General features: G+C 44.6%; 1 protein-coding gene across 1 annotated transcript in view; it reads right to left on the bottom strand.

Annotated features, from left to right (window-relative positions):
- Nucleotides 1-18,615, bottom strand: part of LOC116953308 (sperm-tail PG-rich repeat-containing protein 2-like) — a 29,894-nt gene extending 11,279 nt beyond the window's left edge. The window contains exons 1-9 of the mRNA XM_032973404.2: nucleotides 16,729-18,615; nucleotides 15,665-15,771; nucleotides 14,905-15,033; nucleotides 14,360-14,524; nucleotides 12,022-12,128; nucleotides 9,974-10,079; nucleotides 8,601-8,696; nucleotides 5,665-5,809; nucleotides 2,326-2,465 (exon numbers count right to left, since the gene is read on the bottom strand). Coding sequence (XP_032829295.2) covers nucleotides 2,326-2,465; nucleotides 5,665-5,809; nucleotides 8,601-8,696; nucleotides 9,974-10,079; nucleotides 12,022-12,128; nucleotides 14,360-14,524; nucleotides 14,905-15,033; nucleotides 15,665-15,771; nucleotides 16,729-16,831 — 1,098 coding nt within the window. The 5' untranslated portion in view covers nucleotides 16,832-18,615. The remainder of the gene's footprint in view (nucleotides 1-2,325; nucleotides 2,466-5,664; nucleotides 5,810-8,600; nucleotides 8,697-9,973; nucleotides 10,080-12,021; nucleotides 12,129-14,359; nucleotides 14,525-14,904; nucleotides 15,034-15,664; nucleotides 15,772-16,728) is intronic.
- Nucleotides 18,616-21,972: the final 3,357 nt, after the last annotated feature.

Below are 21,972 nucleotides of genomic sequence, written 5' to 3'. Positions count from 1 at the left end.
CGCTCAACTGCAGAGTGTAAATCTTAAATCGAGTTTCATTATAACAAGTATAACAATAACGAGTTTTACACTAACAAATTCGGCTTCACATAAAGGACCACTTCTAGCACCCTTACACTTCCGAGGCCAAATACGCGCGTTTAAAATTATTACACAAGATTAGCAGAGCTCTACACCGCACACTACCTGATGCAGCTTCTTTAGCGTGGACCGTATTGCGGTTGGAGTTTTATTTGTTGCGTTCTGTTTATCTATTTACGTCGGGTGCCTTTCCGGCATATTCTCAATTTCTGGTAAGCCGTTGTCTGCCTCCGAAGTTTCTGTTTGATGCACCTCCAATTAGCGCAGTTCACTATGGACAGTGCGAAAGTAGTTCAACATACATACATACATTATTAGGAATCAAGATCTTTATTTATATTGGAGGAATCCGATGAGATATGAAGCTTTTTTCCATAGATGTCCAGTATTTGTATTAATCATGAGGCAGCAGGTTCCTTGCGTCCCAACTGAGACTCTACAGGGCACGCAATGAATGCCCCAAACTATGAGGAACTTCTTCTTGGTTCTTTCGGTAAAGCCACGTAGAATGAGAATAAAACAATAAAACAAAATAAGACGATAAAATTCTCACGACATTTCGGCCACAACACAAGTAGCCTTCTTCAGGTGAAAGAACAGAACTGTTGGGACGACAGCGCTTCAATGAACGCTGCTAAGATTCGCAGCGTCTTTTAAGCTAGGTGGGAGAAGTAAAGCGCCTAGACAAAGGAGTTTACATATCAAACAGGATAATTGAGCATTGAAATAGCTGTGATAAAGTGTTGGATCAGCAGGGTGATAAAGTCAGGAATTAGCATGTAACTGGGAGATTAGCATGCTGTTAATGTGAGGGATTAGCATGTGACTGGTCACGGAAATAGCTATGTTAAAGTCAAAGTTTACATATCAACAGAGGCATTTTGTATATGGACGCTAAAGGACTGCAACTACCCAACCATCATACAGTAAACCGATGTGAAGAAACTAAGTATAAACTACATCAATATAATAAATGTACTCTATATTCTTCAATAAGTTGAGCTATAAACATAAAGTAACTGGGTATACACTGCACTATATAATGAATACCATATAGTAAACTAATAAAAAACTAAAATATAAACATCAATGTTATCAATAAACTCTATATACTCTCCAATAGCTGAGCGCTTCAATGAACGCTGCTAAGATTTGCAGCGTCTTTTAGGCTAGGTGGGAGAGGTACAGCGCCTTGACAAAGGAGTTTACATATCAAACAGGAGAATTTAGCATTGAAATAGCTGTGTTAAAGTGTTGGATCAGCAGGGTGTTAAAGTCAGAAATTAGCATGTAACTGGGAGATTAGCATGATGTTAATGTGAGGGATTAGCATGTGACTGGTCACGGAAATAGCTATGTTAAAGTCAAAGTTTACATATCAACAGAAGCATTTAGTATATGGACGCTAAAGGACTGCAACTACCCAACTATCATACAGTAAATCGATGTGAAGAAACTAAGTATAAACTACATCAATATAATAAATGTACTCAATATATATATTGAATACCATATAGTAAACTAAAAAAAAACTAAAATATAAACTACATCAATGTTATCAATAAACTCTATATACTCTCCAATCAGCTGAGCTACTAACAATAAGTCGTTATACATTACAATGCCATATGGCGAAAAAATGGGTGCCGTTTTTTTTCTTTTCAACGTTAGCACCACGGACAGCGATGAGCTTTGTTCAGACGGACGAGTTCATCTATGCTTGGAACGGAGGAGGTGGGAGAAACAGCCACGATGTGCTGTTATACTCCACGTTATAAACCATACCATTAACCGTGGTGTGAGAGGTATTAAGAGGCAATGCCAGCGAAAGGGCTGCGGTCTGAAGGTCACCGTAAAATACAATTAATTAAGAACCGAAATGGTTTAAAACATCTTTCCAATGGTTACTAAGCCAGAATCCATCTTCTCGGTTGAAATTGTCTCTGTGCTTGTATATGTGGATGGCCTCATGAACGAATCTCTCATGGTAGCCGGTTGGCTTGCAAATAACCTCCGTCTTGGAGAAGTCAATGTCATGTGAGCCCACTGAATTATAACAGTGATCTGCCACGGCAGAGGAGTTCGTCCTCCCGTGTTTCAAGTCTGCTTTATGTTCGCGGATGCGGTCCGAGATATGTCGTTTGGTTTCTCCAATGTAGCTGCTACCACAGAGGCACTTTAGTTTGTAAACGCCCGGGTACTGTATGTCTGTGAGGAACTTCTGTGTGGGGTGGGGTTAGTCACGTTATAGTGTGCTGGCCCAGGGTCATGTGACTGTGACAGTGACTGCTCTCTCATTGGTCGAGGGGCCGAGGAGCCGAAGGCTGTCGCCATGGAAACCACGCTTGTCCCCAGCGATGGTGATAACTGGTATGAGCCGGGGCCTGGCAACAACAAAATGAAAAAAACATGAACAATAACAACAACAAATACAACGATACGTCAACATATTTCCACACGTTTGCTATATGTTGCACTCCTATCAGTGTTTGTATTGTTTGTTGTTATAACTTTCTGACCCGCCCCCTACTAGACATCTGTGAAAAATAGCTTCATAGCTCATCGGATTCCTCCAGTCTTAAGTACTTATTGTGATTTTTAAACAACTCATGAACTCAACGGATCAATGACTGCAACAGCAACAGATGCAGTCACCTGATGCACAAATTGAAAATTAAAAACTCTCCAGTAGTGTGCGACTGTGGTCATCTAGAACACACCATACAACGTATAACGATGCAATGCCCCGATCCGCAAATACAATATACACTCCGCTACTCCTGACGCGGTTATCTGGCTTGACCAACTGAATGTGAAATTGTAGTTGTTCCTCTGCAGTTGTTCCTAAACAACTGGATCGTTTGTTGTTCCTCTGCAGGAACAACTGGATCGTTTGCACATTCACTGTTATGTTTTACAAATCTTTGCATAGTGTATCGTGATCTTTTAGCTATATTTTTGGATATTTGTAGAATCCTTCATAGATTTTTTTAAAAAATATTTTTTTATTTTTCAACATTGAAATTAACTTTCAGCAACTATGGTATCTTAAAACAAAATGTAGATCTTTGTGAGACCTTCTGGTATCTTTCCAGAACCTGTGACATTTGTTTACTCAATATTTTTGGGATATTCATAATGTTATATACTTTATGGGGACAATCTTGAAATCTTTAAGATATTTTTAGTATGTTTATACAGTGATTACTCATTTGAACGTCGAAGAACGTCGAAGAAATGATTGTCATCATACTGCTTCCTCTCATATAGCTTAAAGGTCGCGGTCTGAGCTTGGCTGTGTTCACTCCAGCGCTGTCCTCAGTCTGCTCCCTTCACCTGATGAAGGCCACTTGTGTTGTGGCCGAAACGTCGTGAATTGTTTATGTTGTTGTTGTTTTTTTACGTGACTTTACCGAATAGAACCAAAGAGTGTGAATCCTTGCAGTCACGAAAGCTTCAAATCTAGAAGTTCTGCCTTTGTAGTGAGGCCCCCCATGTGGAGTGACGTCAGCCGCTAATTATGATGAATGAATGGGGGGGGGGGGTGTCCATTTGGAGGACGTCACCTTATAACGATTTTAATGAGGGGGGCTGTTCGATATGGAGTGACGTCACCTGGTCATGATTATTAGTGAGGGGGGAGGGTGCTCCATTTGGAATGACGTCACCTGCTCATGATTATTAATGAGGGGGGGTCCATGTGGAGGACGTAACCTGTTCATGATTATTAATTAGGGGTGCTGGTCGACGTGGAGTGACGTAATGTGCGCATGATGAGGGGGGGGGGAGTACTCCATATTGAGTGACGTCACCCATTCATGATTATTAATGAGGGGTGGGGGGGTGTCCATTTGGAGGATGTCACTTGCTCATGAATATTAATGAGGGGGGCTGATCTATGTGGAGTGACGTCACGAGCATTAAGGACATTCCTGGGTGATTATAGTAGGTATACGTATCCTTTCACACGTATGCACCCATATAGATATATGCTTATATTTATGTAGGTGAAAGAAATTCAACAAACATAAGTACATTTGCTCACGCATCGTATGGGCTACATACATGCCTGTCATAACACACACGGTTAGATGTATACACACATTACTAACAACAACCGTAATTCGCCACTACGTGGCGGTGACATGACCACGGCGCTTGTGCCAGGCTATGTGCGCTTTAAGGCCACGTGAAGCATCGAACGCCTGCTGGCAGGAGGTCACGGGACAGACCCAGGTGCCATGGATTGACTGAGATGACTGACAAATGCACAACCTGTGCCCCGAACTGTGCCAACTTTCTGTGTTTTAGCCGCCCGGCGCTCCGCTCGTTGTAGTGAGCATTGCTCCTCTGCCTTCCATTATTGCTGGAGGGAGACTGCCTCCAAATGCCCAGGAGCATCCTTCATGAGGCAACTATCCATAGGCCGATCTTGACACTGCTGGTACTGGTCATCATTGGCTGGTCCACTCAGCTCTGTATCCTCTCGAGCCGCATAATTCCATGGTACATTACCAAGGCCACTCGCCAACATCCACTGGGGCTATGGCCGACGCTCTTGAAGTGACGAATCACTGATTTGGACATAATTTACGCCGCAGAGTTGACAGAAAAATGTTAGACAAATCTAGCGCCGAGGCACGCACTGCAATAAACCAGATTTGTGGAGGTTCATATAGACCTATAGTTTTTTGTGTTTATTCATAATAAAGGTTTTTGGGTTAGATCGCGTTAGTTATAAATGTGCTGCAACCCTCCACACCCGACACGGACAATCAGTAAACAAAGTGTCACGTTGACAACTTTAGCCCACCGGTGTGTTGAAGAGTGGATCCACAACATTAAAAACTTGAGTACGACGTTTCGCTGGAAATTACATCCAGCATCTACGGGCGATTTGCCAGATTAGTGAAGCCATCCACCTGCTTCCGGTCTTAAATAGTGCAGGATGACGTCATCATTGTTGAACCCCATCCGGATTCGAGATCAGAGGCGGGGGTGGTCTTAAGTTTATTGTCCTTTCCCCGTAACTCCTATTAGCACTGTTGGCTATGTACGGTGTGAAAGAAGTTCAACATACGTACATATGGTGGTCACATAAGATGGACGTTTTGATCTGTGTATCGGTTGAAGTGAAAGTATGCATGTTGCATCTTTGCCGATTGCATGGGTTGGTGCCTGGTTATTGCGGGTGAATCGCATTGAGCAGGTGTCTGAGGATTTTGTTTCTGCATAATTAACGTCGAGGTGGTTCCTAAATGTGTCACTGAGTGATACCTCAATTCTTTGGGTCTTTCAGTAAAGTCACGTAGATAGGTTAAACAAAAAAAACTCTTTTCGTGACTTTACCCAAAGAATATGAATTCCTGCAGTCATGAAAGCTTTAAGTCAAGATTGATACCTCTATTTTAAAGGCCACGACTGAACGAATGTTGCTGTTTGGTCTCTGTTGTGCTTGCAGTGTCACGGTGTTGCTTTTTGCTGCTGTGGCATTATTAATGTTTGAGTGTTACAGTTGTGGTGTTTTAGTGTTTTGATTCGGTATTGTTGTGGCTGTCTGGTCGTCGTTGTTGTTGTTGTTACCTGGTGTTTGTTGCTGTGATTGTTGGAACCTCGCCCCCGATTGGCTAAATGGGGCCGACTTGGTTGCTGCAGTGACAGCTCTGGTTTCCGTGATGACGGAGTAGGAGGCAGGGCTGGGACTGGAGCTCACACGACTTGTGAACCTCTACAACAACAACCACAACAACCACAACCACTGCAACAACAATAACAATATCCACCACTACTACAACTGCGACCGTTACAATTACTATATACATTTCTATAACAATTTTAACCACAGCAACTGCAACAACAAGAGACAAAGATCTGCAGTATAACCAAGTGGTGTTAGCGAGCACCAATGAAGGCCTGCATGGCACACGAGGGGTGGATAGCGAGCACCACCCCCGACCGCCTTTGTCTCCCCAGTGGCGATGTTTACACACCACACCAGGTACTCATTTCAGGCTGAGTCGACCTAGGGGAGGCCGAGAACCAGTTCAGATAATAGTCGCTGGTATTGGCCGTGAGCGGGAATCGAACTCGGGTCGCCTGGTTCGTAGCGCAGCGTGGTAACCGCTACACTACCGCTCCCCACAATCACTACAAGACAAAGACAAAAATCCCCCCATATAGCTTTAACAGACTGTTGGGGCAAGTACTGTTAGGGAGGACCGATGAAGGCCAGCACAGCACACGAGGGGGTGGGTGGCCAACACCACCCCCGGCCGCCTTTGTCTCCCGAGTGGTGATGTTTACTCAGCGCACTGATTTGAGACTGAGTCGACCTCTGAGAGGCCCAGGACCAGTTCAAAAAATCATCACTGGTGTTGACCGTGAGCGGGAATCGAACCCAACATCCACAACTCATACAAGCACAACTACCAGAACTGCCACTACCATTACAATTTACTCTAACCACAATGCAACCTTGACGACTAAAACTACCACAACCACAACAAACAACCACGATTACAACCATAACTACCACTACTACAACAACACCTACAACACCCACACCAGCGATCACAACTACAGCAACTACTACATCCACAACTACAGCACCACAACCACTGTAACAACTGCAACAACCACTGCTACTGCAAATACAAACACAACAACTATAATGGCCACAGCAACTCCAACAAACACAACCACAATTTTGTTCGTTCATTTCTCAGTCAACTTGTTCTGGTGAGGGTCGTGGTGACAGCGTGTTGAGTAGGGTGGTACAGACCTCCCTTTCCCTACAACCACAATTACTACAAGAAAAGCAATTACTACTTGTAGCAACTACCACAACTTCTACGAGGCCTACTATTAAAACAACTGACATGACAACTATCGCAACAACATCAACCACAACCATGACTACTACCACAGCTACAAACATGACAAGGACCATTTATTAAAACGACAGCAACAACCACAACCTTGAACAACTAACATGACATCAACCTTTACAGCATTAACCACAACTACCTCAACAACCATCGTGTGAACTCCCATCATCCACGCAGAGGTGACTTTTGGCCAACCATCACACAAAGATGGTCACTGCGTCGCGTGCTTTCAGATGAGCATCTACAGTTTTCTGGAATGCTCTTCCTTTCCGATATTAGGGAGCCACTGGAGCTGTGCACTTTGAAATCATCCAGATTGAAAACTCATTTGCTTGGAACTGCTTTTTGTGCTTAGTTTGTTGTCTTCCCCCGCACCTCCGAATAGCACAGTTTTCTACGTACGGTGCGAAAGAAGTTCAGATACTGTACATACACATGTAAGGAGCGACTTCCGAGACACAACGTGTAGAGGGCTTCTTATTTATTTCTTACACTTGAGCACCAACACTGGGCAATATATAGAAACGTATCTACATAGCTACACACAGCCGACCTTTCAACACAGCCCCATCGTCGGCGTCTAACTACATAGCTGGCTGACTAATGTAGCAATGACGACGACGGGTGTCGTGCAGAAGATTGGCCATGCGACCGGACGACGAAGAGAGATTACAGCGAGCAGCGACGCAGCCAGGACCCGGGACCCCGCGACAGCCCCGAACCTTCGGTTCCGTCCCCCCTATATACTTCCCAGCGTGACCAGGCCCCGCCTCCGGCCACGCCCCCTTCTAGAACCTTCGAGGTTCCCAGAGCTTCCTGACTGACCCCATCTTTTATCTTTAACCCAGATACACCCCCTTCTAGTTTGTCATTATATAACACGCCCATACCCTTGATTACCCCTCCTGGCCAACAGGTGGCACCCTGTCATTACACATACATCAATTACAACAAAAGCCACAACAACGGCAGTAATACCTCGATATACGAAGTAAATGCGTTCATGGAGCTTCATTCATATTTTGAAACTTCATATATTGAGTAATGTATAACATTAGTAGGACGAGGATGCGTTCCCAGCCTTCATACCTTAATATTTAAAACTACACGAATAAACATTTTAGAACTTACCATTCATATTGAAAACAAAGACAATTTAGATTGAAAATAACACATTAGTTATACTGTACGGTATTAAAATAAAAAAACAGACATTAATACAATTAACTAAGTGAAAAAACATAATTTTATTCTCATTTATATTGTACTAGAGACCAACAAATTCAATATTGATGAAAGTTATTTATTATATTACCTTTTTCCATTAAAATAACGGTAATGAATCTAAAGTTCGTTATACTTAAACTTCCCATATCGAGGTATTCCAGCACAACCATTAGAACCACAACCCCAACTTCAACAACCACCACCACCAAGCGCTGCGCGACTACAACTACCGAAAGATACACAAAGCACAGCTCAACAACACAACTCAACAGAAACCGTACGTTTTCCATCGTCTTACTTAACCCGATGTGGTTGTAGTTTTAACTGCACAAGTGTTACCCATTGCAGGTGTTTTTACAAAGTCTTTGTTTGGTCACGAATATTTGTTTTCTTTTCTGTCCTTACCTTGGTGTGAGAGAGGAAAGATGCCGTCCCACCACTAGATCTGCTCCGATATAAATTTTCGCATATGTCATAGCTCCCGGGTCCTGGAGAATGCCGCTGCGTAAGCGCACAAAACAACATCCACGATTAACCGAAGCGCAGCTATCACGAATATGGCCTGGCCATCATACACACAACCTTGGGGCCCGTGTACTGAACGACTAACTCAAAGCTGGTAGCCAGCTACCTGTGCAAAACTCGCTCAAGAAATATCTACCTCTCTCCCACACGAGATCACCTTCCCCTCACCAAATCGGCGTTCTTTATTGCAAGACCCCACGGGTCATTAGCGGCCCCTGGTGGCCTTTAGTGCGGCTCCTGACGTACGTACCCCCAACAATACACAAATGGTGAGAACACCCCCCACCATCATCGTGCTGCTGTCAAACCCCCAATGGCTTAAAATGTGTGGTGGCCCTCACACTGATGATGTCTTATAGGCGAAAGTGGCCCCCCTCTGAACATTTGTGAAGAACCACTGATGTATGGTAACGTCATGTCCTCTGGCGAGCACATGCAGTAATAGCACAGTGTTAGGTTATATTATGGGTGAGGTTACATTTTTGTTAACTTTTTAATTTAAAATAACGTTTTAAAACGAGTTTCTGCATGTGCGAGGTTTCTGTGTACGTATGTCGAAGTTCTTTCGCACCATACGTAGCCATCCGCAATAATCGGAGGTGCGGGAGAAGGACAACAAACTAAACACAAAAAGCAGTTCTCAAGAAAAAATTTGATTTGTTCGGGTTAGAACTCCACGCCCAAACCAAAAAATAAATGCTTGGTTATTAGGGTCCGGCAGCTGAGCAGGCAGCCCGCTACATAGGTTTAATGTACTTTTCCTGTACTCAGGCCCATGCACATTAAGTAAACAAAGAGTCGAACATTATTAATCAGTCATATAGTACAAATATATGTATGTTGAACTTCTTTCGCACAATACGTAGCCAACCGTGCTAATCGGAGGTGTGGGGTGCAAATAAAGACAAACTCACATTCGTTGTGAACACTTAACACGTAGGTTTTTACAACCAATATGATTCATAGTGTAAGCATGAGATGGTACATATGATACAGAATCAGTGAGAAACAAGGTAATAAAACCATTAAGACCTAGAAACACAAACAAAAGAGAACAATAAAGACAGTACAGCAAGGGACATAACTCATGATATTACACACAAGATCTAAAAACATACAAAAAAAGTAAAACTGAGACAGAAACATTGAGACAAAACACATTAGAAAACAATATAAGTGAGACAAAAAAGAGACACAAACAGTACAGAGGAAAGCGCCACCTGGCCAACATGAACCCAAATAGAGTTGCTTACCGGCATGACTTGGTGCAGACTCTGCTGCTGATTCACAAAGAGAACTCGTCTCCCTTCGCCCACCTGATTCACGACATTCACGTTCAGAGGCCTTGGCACCTGCACCCTGCGACCAGCGGAGTCACATAAGGCATAAGAGGTGTCTTTTGGGGTTAGATCGCGTAGATATAAATGTGTCGTTAAACCTGCCAGCACCCGACACAACCAATTAGTAAGATTTGTCACTTAAAAAAGACATTCCAGTTCGTTACTAGTTCAGCACACCGGTGTGTTGGAGAGTAAACCCACAATATTTACTATACGAATATGACGTTTTGCCAGTAAGTACAACCAGCATCATCAGGCGGCAGCCAGAATCACATCAGGCAGCTTAACCCTTTCCAATTCAGATGACGTACGTGTACGTACGTGTACGTACACTGAAATGAAATAACTTTATCGGTACCCAGGCTCCCACAAGGCCATGCAGGAGGGTGTGTAGCACAGTTTGGTGCCAGCTATCATAGAGTGTGGCGGTCGTGTCACTACGGTTCTCTGCGGTGACTACGTCTTTTAAAACTACGGCGTTATGCCTCTCTAAATAAAATTAACCCTAACCGTGTTCGAGTTCTGAAATTCAGCAGTGAATATTTTTGATTAACCAATCCCAGTGCAGCTCAATGCAGATTTCTGGTATGCCACGTCCAGCTAGCTGGGGTTTTACTTTACGTGCATTTCTAATTTATACGATATATGGTACCCTTTTTACTAGTACCAAAATGCTGAAAAAAATAAATAGGCTTTACCCTTTCCGTAAATAAAACAGGAGGTGCAAAGATGTTCAAACACCAAATAGATACCTATTGCGAGTCATAAAGTCATATTTATTTTCTGCACATCCGATTATCACGGTTGGCTATGTACGGTGTGTATAAAGTTCAACGTACATTTATGTTTACATTATTTAGCTGTGGTGTTAATTGTTGTGGTTGTTTCGTTGTTGTAATTGTTTTTGTAAGTTGTGAATATAGGACTCCTCTACTTACAAACGAGTTCGGTTCCAGAGGTCTGGTCGTAAGTCAATATGTTCGTAAGTTCAACTTTACTCTTGTTGATTCCAAACATGTTGTACAGCATGTATACTAAACACGGGGAATTGGTTTAAAAGTTGTATAATCTCCTGTAGATGTAGATGCCACTGGTTATGTGCGTTCTGCAGATGTAGATTCCACCACCGCCATCTATTGCACGGTGGTTCAACTTACGACTCTCAGTCCGAACAGGTGTAGAGGTGTTAACTACTCACTGTTCGGTACCTGCATTGCCACTAGGTATCAAAGGGGCAGTGCAGCGTTACCTCTATGTACATAACGGTTGGGGTCAGACGAGGTGAAGTGGATCATAGCCACAGTTTGGTAAGAACCAATCAGACAGTTCCATGTGGGAATGTGGGATTGGTTACACCTGGCCACAAACGGGTATAAGAAGGGTGACCGCGCAGAGCGCGGGGAGTTCTCTCCCTACACGAAGACCGAAGCCCGGGCTGAAGATAGCCAGGACCCTGGACCCAGCCTTCCAGCCCTTCTGAGGGCTAAGGCTCGGTGTATCCAGTGGTCAAGACCCGCCGGGCCAGCGGTGGGTCAGATAGCCTCCCCTAGGTCCCAGCCGGAGGACTCTAGGATAGTGGTAGACGTGTGAGTAAGCCCCGCCAAGACAGGAGGCTGTACCTCCTTAGGTTAGGAAGAGACCTGTGTGTAGGTCACGCTAAGTCCGGAGGCTGTACCTTCTTAGGGTATCGGGTGAGGGGACCGTATACCCCTCTGTGTGTTAAGGACTGTGTAAGAGCAGTATTACAATAAACAGAGTGTGCCTCATAAGAAGTGTATTCGTCATTATAGGCAACTGGACATACGGACAGGTTTGTTTGTATCTCTGAAAGTTTGTAAGTCGAATGTTCGAGTTTATAAGTCGAATGCGTATATTTTTTGTGGTTTTTATGGTCTGTTTTTTTGCCATTGTGATTGCTGGTTTGACCGGTTCGTTCTGAATGGCTGTAAGTTTGGTGGCACCTGTGGGGCTCATATTGTCCAGGTCCAGGCCCTTCTCTTGCCTTGAAAGAGAATCGTGCCGAACAAGACCGGGCAAATGGGGCACAACCACGAATGACCTCCACTACCTGCAATAACAAAAACAGCATCAGCGGCAACACGTAGGCTTTCGCGACCAATAATATACATAATAGAGGTTTTTGGGTGAGATCGTGTAAATATAAATGTGTCGTTAAGCCCACCAGCACCCGACAGCCAATTCGTATTTTTTTGCTACTTAAAGTAACATGCCAGTTCGTTACTAATTCACCACACCGGTGTGTTGGAGAGTAACCCCACAACATTTACAATTCAAGTACGACGTTTCAGCAGTAATTACAACCAGCATCATCAGGCAGACAGCTACATACTCTAACCCAAAAACCTCTATTATGGAGCAGCAGCAACAACAACAGTTCAACATTCGTGGGAAGAAGGAATTCCAGAGCACAAAGGCAGCAGAAGGAATGTACTCCCATTGACAGTAAGTTGGTTGAGAAATTTGCCAGAAACTGTAAAACTATATATTTTTTCACGAGGTAAGGCCCACTGAGCTACGTAGCTCTTTATCAGAAGCAACCTGGCGACAAATGCTAGCTCAACGAAGTTGCTTACTGTACATGTTCATTTTAATTGCGGACAGAAAAAAATAGGGGACCCAGAAAAAAATAAACCCGACCACGGGGAAAATATGTATATATATGTACGTATGTTGAACTTCTTTCACACTATACGTAGCCAAACCATTATAATTGGAGGTTCAGGGGAAGGGCAACAAACTAAACACCTAAATAATTTCTAAATAAATTAATTTTAAATCTAGATTTCAAATTGCATAGCTCCGGTGGGTTCCTAACATCGGAACTTAAGAGCATTCCAAACATGCAAACATTAAATATACAGGCGCCTGGGTGGCAACCAAACCCACGACCTCATGCATACCAGGTAAGATATTCAACATCTCGCCACCATAGCACACCAGAGTGAAGCATATATGGAGGGTAGTAGAGCAAGATCAGAGGGGATCTGTAGGTAGGAGCGAGTCCATGTAGAAACATTATAAATCAGTCGAGTAGAATACAACATGGACCTCGGAAGAGCAAACCTGTCAAGTAATATGTGAGATTTCGAGATCTCATAGTGATTCTCTAGGGCCAATTTATTTTTCATTCTCTCGTTGTCTGTGGCCAATCATTTTGTTCATGGAAAGCTGTACAGAACCAGGAGGGAAAATAAGTTCTCGAAGTAGTACACGCCTTCATTAGAGCAACATCAGTCACTGAAGTCTATCAGTCAATGATCTTAAAACAAGAGTCAAATGGATGTGGGAACTTAAACTTGAAGGAGATATCCACCTGGTGAGGCAGAAGCCATCGAACAAAGACGATCACTGCATCACGGCGCTTTCAGATGTGCTTCTGCGGCCGTCTGGAATGCTCTTCCTTCTGATATTATGAAGCCACTGGAGCTATGCACTTTTAAATCTTGATTTAAAACTAATTTCTTTAGAACTGCTTTTTGTGTTTAGTTTGTTGTCCTCCCCCCACACCTCCAATTAGCACGGTTGGCTACATACGGTGAAAAAGACGTTTAACATCCATACATACGAAGGAGGTGTGGGGACCTGGAAGGAGTTGGGTTGGTAGGGAGAAACGAAATCATGCGAGATGATGGGTGCTAAAAGTGGCAGGTAAAATGGTGTTGAGAGTTATTAATTGGATATTGTCTGTCACCAAAGGGATGGGTGATGAAACAATGAATGGAGCAGTGATTGGAGAATCGAGAAGAGGACATTCAATGGATTCTTACATTTTTGTCACCAAAGGGGTGGGTGATGAAACAATGAATGGAGCAGTGATTGGAAAATCAAGAAGAGGAGATTCAATGGATTCTTAAATTTTTTCCATCCGAGACGTCTGCAAGTTGCCGGGTGGGTGTTCCCTTCTCCGCTGAATCTCGGAACGGGCAAGCGGCTCAGCATTAATATAATTTAGAGAGGCATAGTGCCGTTGTTTTTAAAGACATTGTACTCGTGGAATAGAACTGTAGTGACACGACCGCACTCGAGTATAGCTGGCACAAAATTGTGCCCTTCCGCATGGCCTTGTGGGACCAAGGGATTTGATAAAGTTATTTTATTTTATATTTTATTACATTTTTCGGAAGAAACAGAAAAAGGCAAATACAGAAACTAATAACATAATTAGCAATGATGAGTGGATAAGAAGAAAGGGACCAAAGTAATATCAGTATAGCTGGACGTGATGTGTCGTTTGGCTTTTGAGGGATACTTGTCATTGTTTTTGTTGTTGCTGTTTACTTGAGGGCAGTAGAAGGCCGGTCCCAGACTGCTATCGGTCTCTGGTGCCGCAATCGCTTCGAGTCCCCTGGCAGTGTTTGACTCCCGGTAGCCGTGACTCTGAAAGGGGCAGGGAATGGAGGGAGGGGCATGGGGGCGGGGGGGGTGGGGGGCTGCCCCCACCACCTACAAACATAACGACATCGCTTCCAATTAGCATGGTTGGCTACGTACTGTGTGAAAGAAGTTCAACACATACGTACATCACCGATCACACAACATGAGCAATGCCTCCCTCCCCTTCCAGTCCCCCATGTCTTCGTGCCTCTTCCCTGTGCCTCCTTCCCCGTCACCCCCCTCCACCGCACCATGTCTGTGCTTATATCCCTTCTCCCACTCCTCCTCTTCCTCCTGTGTCATGTCCTCCACTCCATGTCTCCCTTATCCCTGCATTTCCGTCGTCCTCTTTGTTTCCCTCCACCCAATGTTTCTGTCCTGCTTATGTCTCCATCTTTCTCCCCCGTGTGTTTTCCTCCTCCTCCTCCCCATGTCCCCCTCCTCCTCACCGGCTTGGTCACGTGATCAGGCTCTTGGGTCGTGACCTCATATTGTCCTGGCCCAGGTCCATCGCTGACTTGATGAATAAAGCGCTGTGAATGGCTCCCGAAGGCTCCGTCCCCCCGACCCTGCCACTTCTGCACACACACACACGATCCATTGAACTCATGAATGCCCTGATCGATTCACCTATTAACATTTACCATCTGCGGATTCATGACCTGCCCTGTCCAGACAATGTGTGGCAATGTAATTGTAAACTAAAGACACCATGACAATGATATCACGCTGACATTTTTGAAACAGCCTTATTAGTGACTAATGATAGTGACCTCAATTATTGAGTCTATGGTACCTGGGTAGGTACATTGGTACTATGGCAGTCCATGCATCCTCTATGGTGCTGCATTTCCACAAACACTTATGTCCTCGCAAGCAAGTTTGTGACCTGAGTCCCGTGCAAGTCATTAATTCGAAACTTTATTTAATCTGAAAAAGAACCCATTGTCATGTGTCAACAGTCTGGAACTCTGCTTAACTTTTACTTAATTACTGCGTGATGACAAACACATAGGTAGTCAATGTCGGAAATAACTTAAAAACTACCAATGTGGCATTGTACTACCCAACACAAACGGTACTGGCTCTATGCATCAAACAAATCATACCGCAACATATCATACTTGGCAGTTTAATTCCAAGTACAGTATAACATTCGTCTCTACCCATTAATTGTTGGATTAAACCTTTAAACCTTAACCGCACGACCTGAGCGCAATGGAGGTTGTAGTGTCCAGGCCCAGGTCGGGAGAGCAAATCACGTGGGGTCACGGGGTCACGTGATGTCAGAGACAGGAATGGAGCAAATCCCGGATCTGATAAAAAAACGACAAAAAACGACCACACCTTCTTCAACAATAACCACACCTTTACAACAACAAATGCACCCTCTACAACAACCAAATACAAAGATCCCCCGTATAGCCTTCACAAACTGTTGGGGCAAGTACTGTTAGCGAGCACCTATTAAGGCCGGAAAGGCATACGAGGGGCTGGGCGGCCAGCACCACGCCCGGCCACCTTTGTCTCCCTAGCGGTGATGTTTGCACACTGCACCGGATACTCATTTGTGGCTGATTAAACCTAGGAGAGGCCCAGGACCGGTTCAGATAATAATCACAGGCATTGGTGGCCGCGGGCGGGAATCGAACTCGGGTTGCCAGGTTCGTAGCACAGTCGCTGTAAAATAAACTCTGCTTTTCACCTTGGGTCCAATTTAAATGATGCGTTAGTGTTAGGTCACCTCGTTAACCGTGGCTGCGCTCAGAATCCATTTCTATAGATAGGAGCCTTAGCGAGGTTCAGCCATTATCTGAATTGCCCCAATTTTCCTCTCTCTCTTCCCCTGTGAGACAGGAAACGAGAAACGTGGGCACAACCACATTGCCCCACAGACAAAACAACAATCACTCCAATCACTGACAACTACGGAACTGGGACTCTTGATTCGAGGACAAATCAACAACTATAACAGCCAACTAGATCGGCCACCACACAGTCTATTAACCTACAATTAAACATGTTTTTATTTAATTTATAGCTTAACGTTTCAAGTTGTGTATTGCAATCACTTCTACAACACACACTTCACACCAACCGCCAAAATAGTCAGGTCTGGACGTCAACCAACGGACACAGCTGCCTGCTATAAGGCAACTCAGAGCCGCAATTTCGCAGGCTTGAAAAGATAACACGAAGCAGACATCGCCGGTCGATCGTAGGAACAGCAACTTGACGAACGTCGCCACCCACCCCCCCTGACACATCCTCACCACGTGAAGGGCACCCCTTTGTGATGTCATAGCTGCCGGGCCCGAGGGTGGGGGCTGTGCCCCCCGCGGGGAGTGACGTCACGCGCGGCGCCCGCCCGTGCATCTGAAACCCACAAGAGAGGGTTTGTGGCTGAGTCGACCTAGGAGAGAGCAAGGAGGTTGTTATCGATGTAGTGGAATGTACATCTATGGAGACTTTAGTTTACTCGTCATACACACTATAATGGTGGTTTTCAACCGGGGGTAACACGGACCCCTGGAGGTACGTAGCAATGTCCCAGGGGGTAGGTGAGGTGATTTGTACATGCGTGAAATTAATATCATGAGACATTGGTGAATAATCATGTACGAACCTTCCGATATAAAATAACTACATGGTAACCTTGAACGATAAAAAATACCTCTCTGAACTCAGTGATCGGAAACAATTCGGTTTCTAAGAGTAACCAGCAAAAAAAACCCTCTATTCAAGTAACCAGCAAGCGTGTATTTTTGTTTATTACCTTGCAATTACTAGCAGCTAGTTAGGATACCTCACAAAATGGACAATTGGTTAAAATATTCATATTCATTATTCATATATTTATTTCTCAGAACCACATTGGGTCAGGCAATGGTGGTTACTCGGTTAAAACAAAATTTAACAAGAGGGGTAACACATTAGTAGCCAAAACAGGTTGAGAACCATGATAAAATAAGAATAGGTTTTACACTTTCAGGCAATAAAACAGATGTTAAAATGTTCAAAAATATATAAACTTTGCAAGGAATCATGTCTGCATTAACCAAACGCAAACAAATATGTTCTGATAATAATACATGTGTAGTGGGTCCAATACGAGGAGAGACGGTTCTTTAGGGGCAACACATTTATTGTAACAACAGGTACATAACACAAAGGGCCCTTTACACCCGATACCCTAAGGAGGTAGCCCCTCCGGACTAACGTACCCTTGCTCTGGTTATAGCGCTAACCCTACACTGGTTATGTTCTGAACCCAACCCTAGCCAGGGGTTCGGGTTCTGCCCACTGGGCTCTTCTCTTCAGGTCTTCAGGGTGGCTCTCCGGGTCTCCAGGTCTTCAGGTGGACGAGGACTGCCGGACCCGTTCAGGGGTCCGGCTTTTATACTCGCTCCAGAGTATCGCCACCCCTAGCCACACCTTCCTTCTGGAACTCTCTAGGGGGCTCTGGAACATGACGGCATCCCCCCAGCCCCCCTCTTGGGGTCTGGGGTCCCTGGTGGCCCAAGGGCCCGACTCATCCCACCTAGCCTGTCTACCACCCCCTGTTTACACATGTCTGCTACTGTAGGTAAGGGTCAATGGTGAATATACATACAGACTAACAATGGCACTACATATGCATTGTCTTTGAAATTGATTGGCCTACACTAGAGACAGTCTGGTTTAAGGCCTAGTCTCACCAGTGTCAGACCAGACTTTGATACTGGCAAAAAGGTCCCAGGTTGAGAGCCACTGCTCTATATACATGTATGGTCACACACTCTGTAGCGCACATGGAGTGGTGCACGCTATCTATATATATGTCAAAATTTGTGTGTGAGTTTGTGGCGGGGTTTGTGTGTGGGTTTGTCTGTGGTCGTGCGCTTGGCTCTCCAACGGTGGGGTTTACGTAAAATAAAAATAGCCAAGTACCACGCCGTAAGCCCCGCCATGAGCAAGCGCTATTCCTTTTTCACATCCGTCAACTTTAAATTAGTTTAATTAGCGATCTTGTGCGATTTTGTGCGCTTCCCTTTTATTTATTTACGACGCGTGCACGACCATACCAACTCACGCACCTTTGGTGGGGAGGATGGCCCATGCCAAGTCGCAAGCCTTCGGTGGGAGGGGGACATTTTCTTTCGCGTAAAAAATGCTATAAAAATACACTAAACGCGGACGTTAATTCTTCACTGTGTGATGTCCCCCCCACCCGATGCGTGCAGTTATTGCTACTATACAGTCGCTAGATCTTACCACTATAGGCCGTAGATATTACTGCACAGCAGCCGGGGAGATCGTGGCTAGGGGGGGGGGGGGGGTCAGGGATAGCAGCCCAGCCCCAGCCTGCCAAGGTGCCACCTCGGCCGGCTGGACAATCTAGGCGAGGCCGGAGGCTCTGCACGGGACTAGGCCTCACCACGCCACTGTCAGGTGAGTACTTTGTGCTATACAGTCGATAAATACTGATATAGAGTCAGCATGTACTACTGTAGTGATAGCAGGTACCACCAGTCGGTATGCACTGCTGTAATCATAGCAGGTACCACCACAGTATGCACTGCTGTAATCATAGTTATTCATAGTTTCATTTATTTGGTATAGCCCTGTGAGCCATTCGGCACAGTATGCACTGCTGTAATCATAGTTATTCATAGTTTCATTTATTTGGTATAGCCCTGTGAGCCATTCGGCTCTTGAATCGGGTGCAACCGCAACAAACAAAAAAACAAAAACATGAACAAGAAAACATCTTACATTGACTTTCGCATGTGCAAACATAGCAGATACCACCACAGTATGCACTGCTATTAGATTTTTAAGAGTAGTTTTGAAATATTTTTAAGACCCAGGCAACGCCGGGTACTTCCCGCTAGTGTATTATACAGACATAAACAATGACGTGATGGCCAGCGAGGCGAAGTATGGTCAAATAACACCCATGAGCTGCACGGTATTGGGAAGGCAATGGCTCGACGAAGGGCTGCAAGTGTGTGCACCTCAACACTCACACTATATTGTTGTACGCGTACAGTCTGTTCCCCCTTAGCACGTGTTTTCATAAGGGGCCGTCCATAAATGACGTCACGCACCTAGGCGAGGGGGGTCAGACATTTGTGACGATGTGTGACAAGGGGGGGAGGGGAGGTTTGAGAAATGTGACGTCACATAAAAATGCGCAACTTTAAATAAATCTTAATTAAATAGAATTGTTATAACAATACTAATTGATTAATTTTCATGATTAACTACTGTATTTGATTATTTAAATGTACTAAGGTCACCTTTTATTTATTCCATGAAGGAGCATTTTGCTTCTCCATGGAAGAATGTAGAAGCATACATTTTGTACATTTTTTGAATGATTATTATTAAACATTTTGACTCTAATGATTCTACCAGGGCTTTTCATTCTGTGAAATGAATATGTTATTGTTATAATTGTACTCTCCATTTTGCTTCGTTCTAGTACAAAGTTTAATGTATTTTTTATAGTTATAATTTTAATATTTTCTAATTATAAGATAATTTCAATATAATATTCTGAACATCTGCAGTTTTAGTCAGACGTTGAATATTTTCAAGTTAATTTTATTTTACACCTACATGACTTTACTGAAAGAACCAAAGAGTATGAATTTTATGCTAAATTTCAGCTTCCCAACGCCTCCTTTTTAATGTTTTCTCCTACATCAGAGTGCAACGCCACATTATATACGCACTACAATGACAATAGTTTAAAGTGATTTGAAGCATGTTTTATTTTCAAAATGGAAATATGATTTTGGGGGGGGGGCAGGGCTTTGTGACGTCATATTTGAGGGAGGTCTGACTTTTTGTGACGCCGTGTGACGAAGGGGGGAGGGGGGTCAAAAATCGCGAGATGTCATTTATGGACGGCCCCAAACGCAAATCGGATAAACCTCACACAATAGCTCAAAGAGGTGGCTTGTTTATCGTGTGAAAAGTTATATCAGCCAAGTAATCTAAACGCGCGTTAATTCTATTATGTGGAGGGGGAAACCGGAGGACCCAGACAAAAATCCACGCGACCACAACGGAGAGTAACTGTGCATGCAAACTACAAATATACAGCAGGCATCAAGGTCGGGATAGAACCCACGTTCCCTGCAATGCGACCCATCTCTTAGAGTTGATCAGTCGTTGCACTGCACTACGTTATACCCAGCTGGTAAGGCAAGGTTATTGTTCCAAATAACACCAACACGGGCACTGTGTAGGGCACGGATACTGTTGATAGCGACTAACCTTTGTCTTCCCTGGAGCCGCTTCGCGTTGTATCCCACCCCCTTATGTACCCTCTCCTCTTCTATCACCTACGACAATACCCCGATTTACGTATCCCTCGTTTACGTCGTTTCGCAGCTATACGTCGTCGCTTCGTTTTTCATGCTGCTAGCCGACTTGCATCAGCCTCAACCCCACACTTACGTCGCTGACAGCATCGCCTGTCTTTTCTCATTATCCGTCGCCTCTCACCATTCGCCTCCACCTATCCCATCGTAAATCGCTTTGATTTACGTCGCTCCTTTCGTATGTATGTTGAACTTTTTTCGCAACGTACATAGCCAACCGTACTAATCGGAGGTGCGGGGGTGGGGGGGAGTGGAAGGACAACAAACTAAACACAAAAAGCAGTTCTAGACAATCTGAATGATTTAAAAGTGCACAGCTCCCAGTGGTTTATTAATATCGGATGGAAGAGCATTCCAGACGGCCGCAGAAGCGCATCTGAAACGCAACCCGGGGAATTAATGTAGTTTCTGTCTGGGGTTTTCCCCCAATCCCCTACCCCCTCTATTTCTCGCCTTCCTTGCCAGCAACCCTCTTTAATAATATCTATGGACGTGTTCCCTTGCCAACCTTGGTGATCCCCCCACATCACTCAATGCTAACCGTGTACCCTTACGAACTCTACACGTGTACAGATGCACAATGGTGAACAGGAACTTTAAAGTATATTTTTTATTTTACCAGGTAAGGCCCACTGAGCTATATAGCTCTTTTTCAGAAGCGACCTGGTAACAAATGATAGCACAACGAAGTGGTTTACCATGTGGAAATTTACAGCAGCCAAATACTCCAAATGCCTATTTCTAAACGTGGTGGGAAAAACCGGAGGACCCGGAGAAAAATCCACTCGACCACGGGGAGAACACACAAACTCCAAATCCCGTCAGGGTCGGGATCGAACCCACGACCTCCTGTATACCTGGCAAGGGAGTTCACATCTCCTCACCGCTGCGTAGGCCTGAATCGGGCCCTGGTCCCGAGTTTATAACGCGTGCTATGTGTGTGTGCAGTGTTTTACGTGTGCACTGTGTGTCTGTATAGAGCGTGCTGTGTGTGTGTGCTGTGTGAGCGCTGTGTCAGGATCGACCCCACGACCTCACGTACACCAGGCGAAGGAGATAACATCTCGCCACACGAGCATGGGTGATGCCAGGGCCTTTCCGCGGGGGGCACAGGCGTCGTGCCCCCCCCCCCCCCCTCGGTGG

Source organism: Petromyzon marinus, chromosome 51, assembly GCF_048934315.1.
Source record: "Petromyzon marinus isolate PM22_M1 ecotype Great Lakes invasive population chromosome 51, UKy_Petmar_22M1.pri1.0, whole genome shotgun sequence".
Lineage (NCBI taxonomy): Eukaryota > Metazoa > Chordata > Hyperoartia > Petromyzontiformes > Petromyzontidae > Petromyzon > Petromyzon marinus.
The sequence above is the reverse complement of the archived record's forward strand: the minus strand, read 5'-3'. Positions and strand labels throughout refer to the sequence as shown.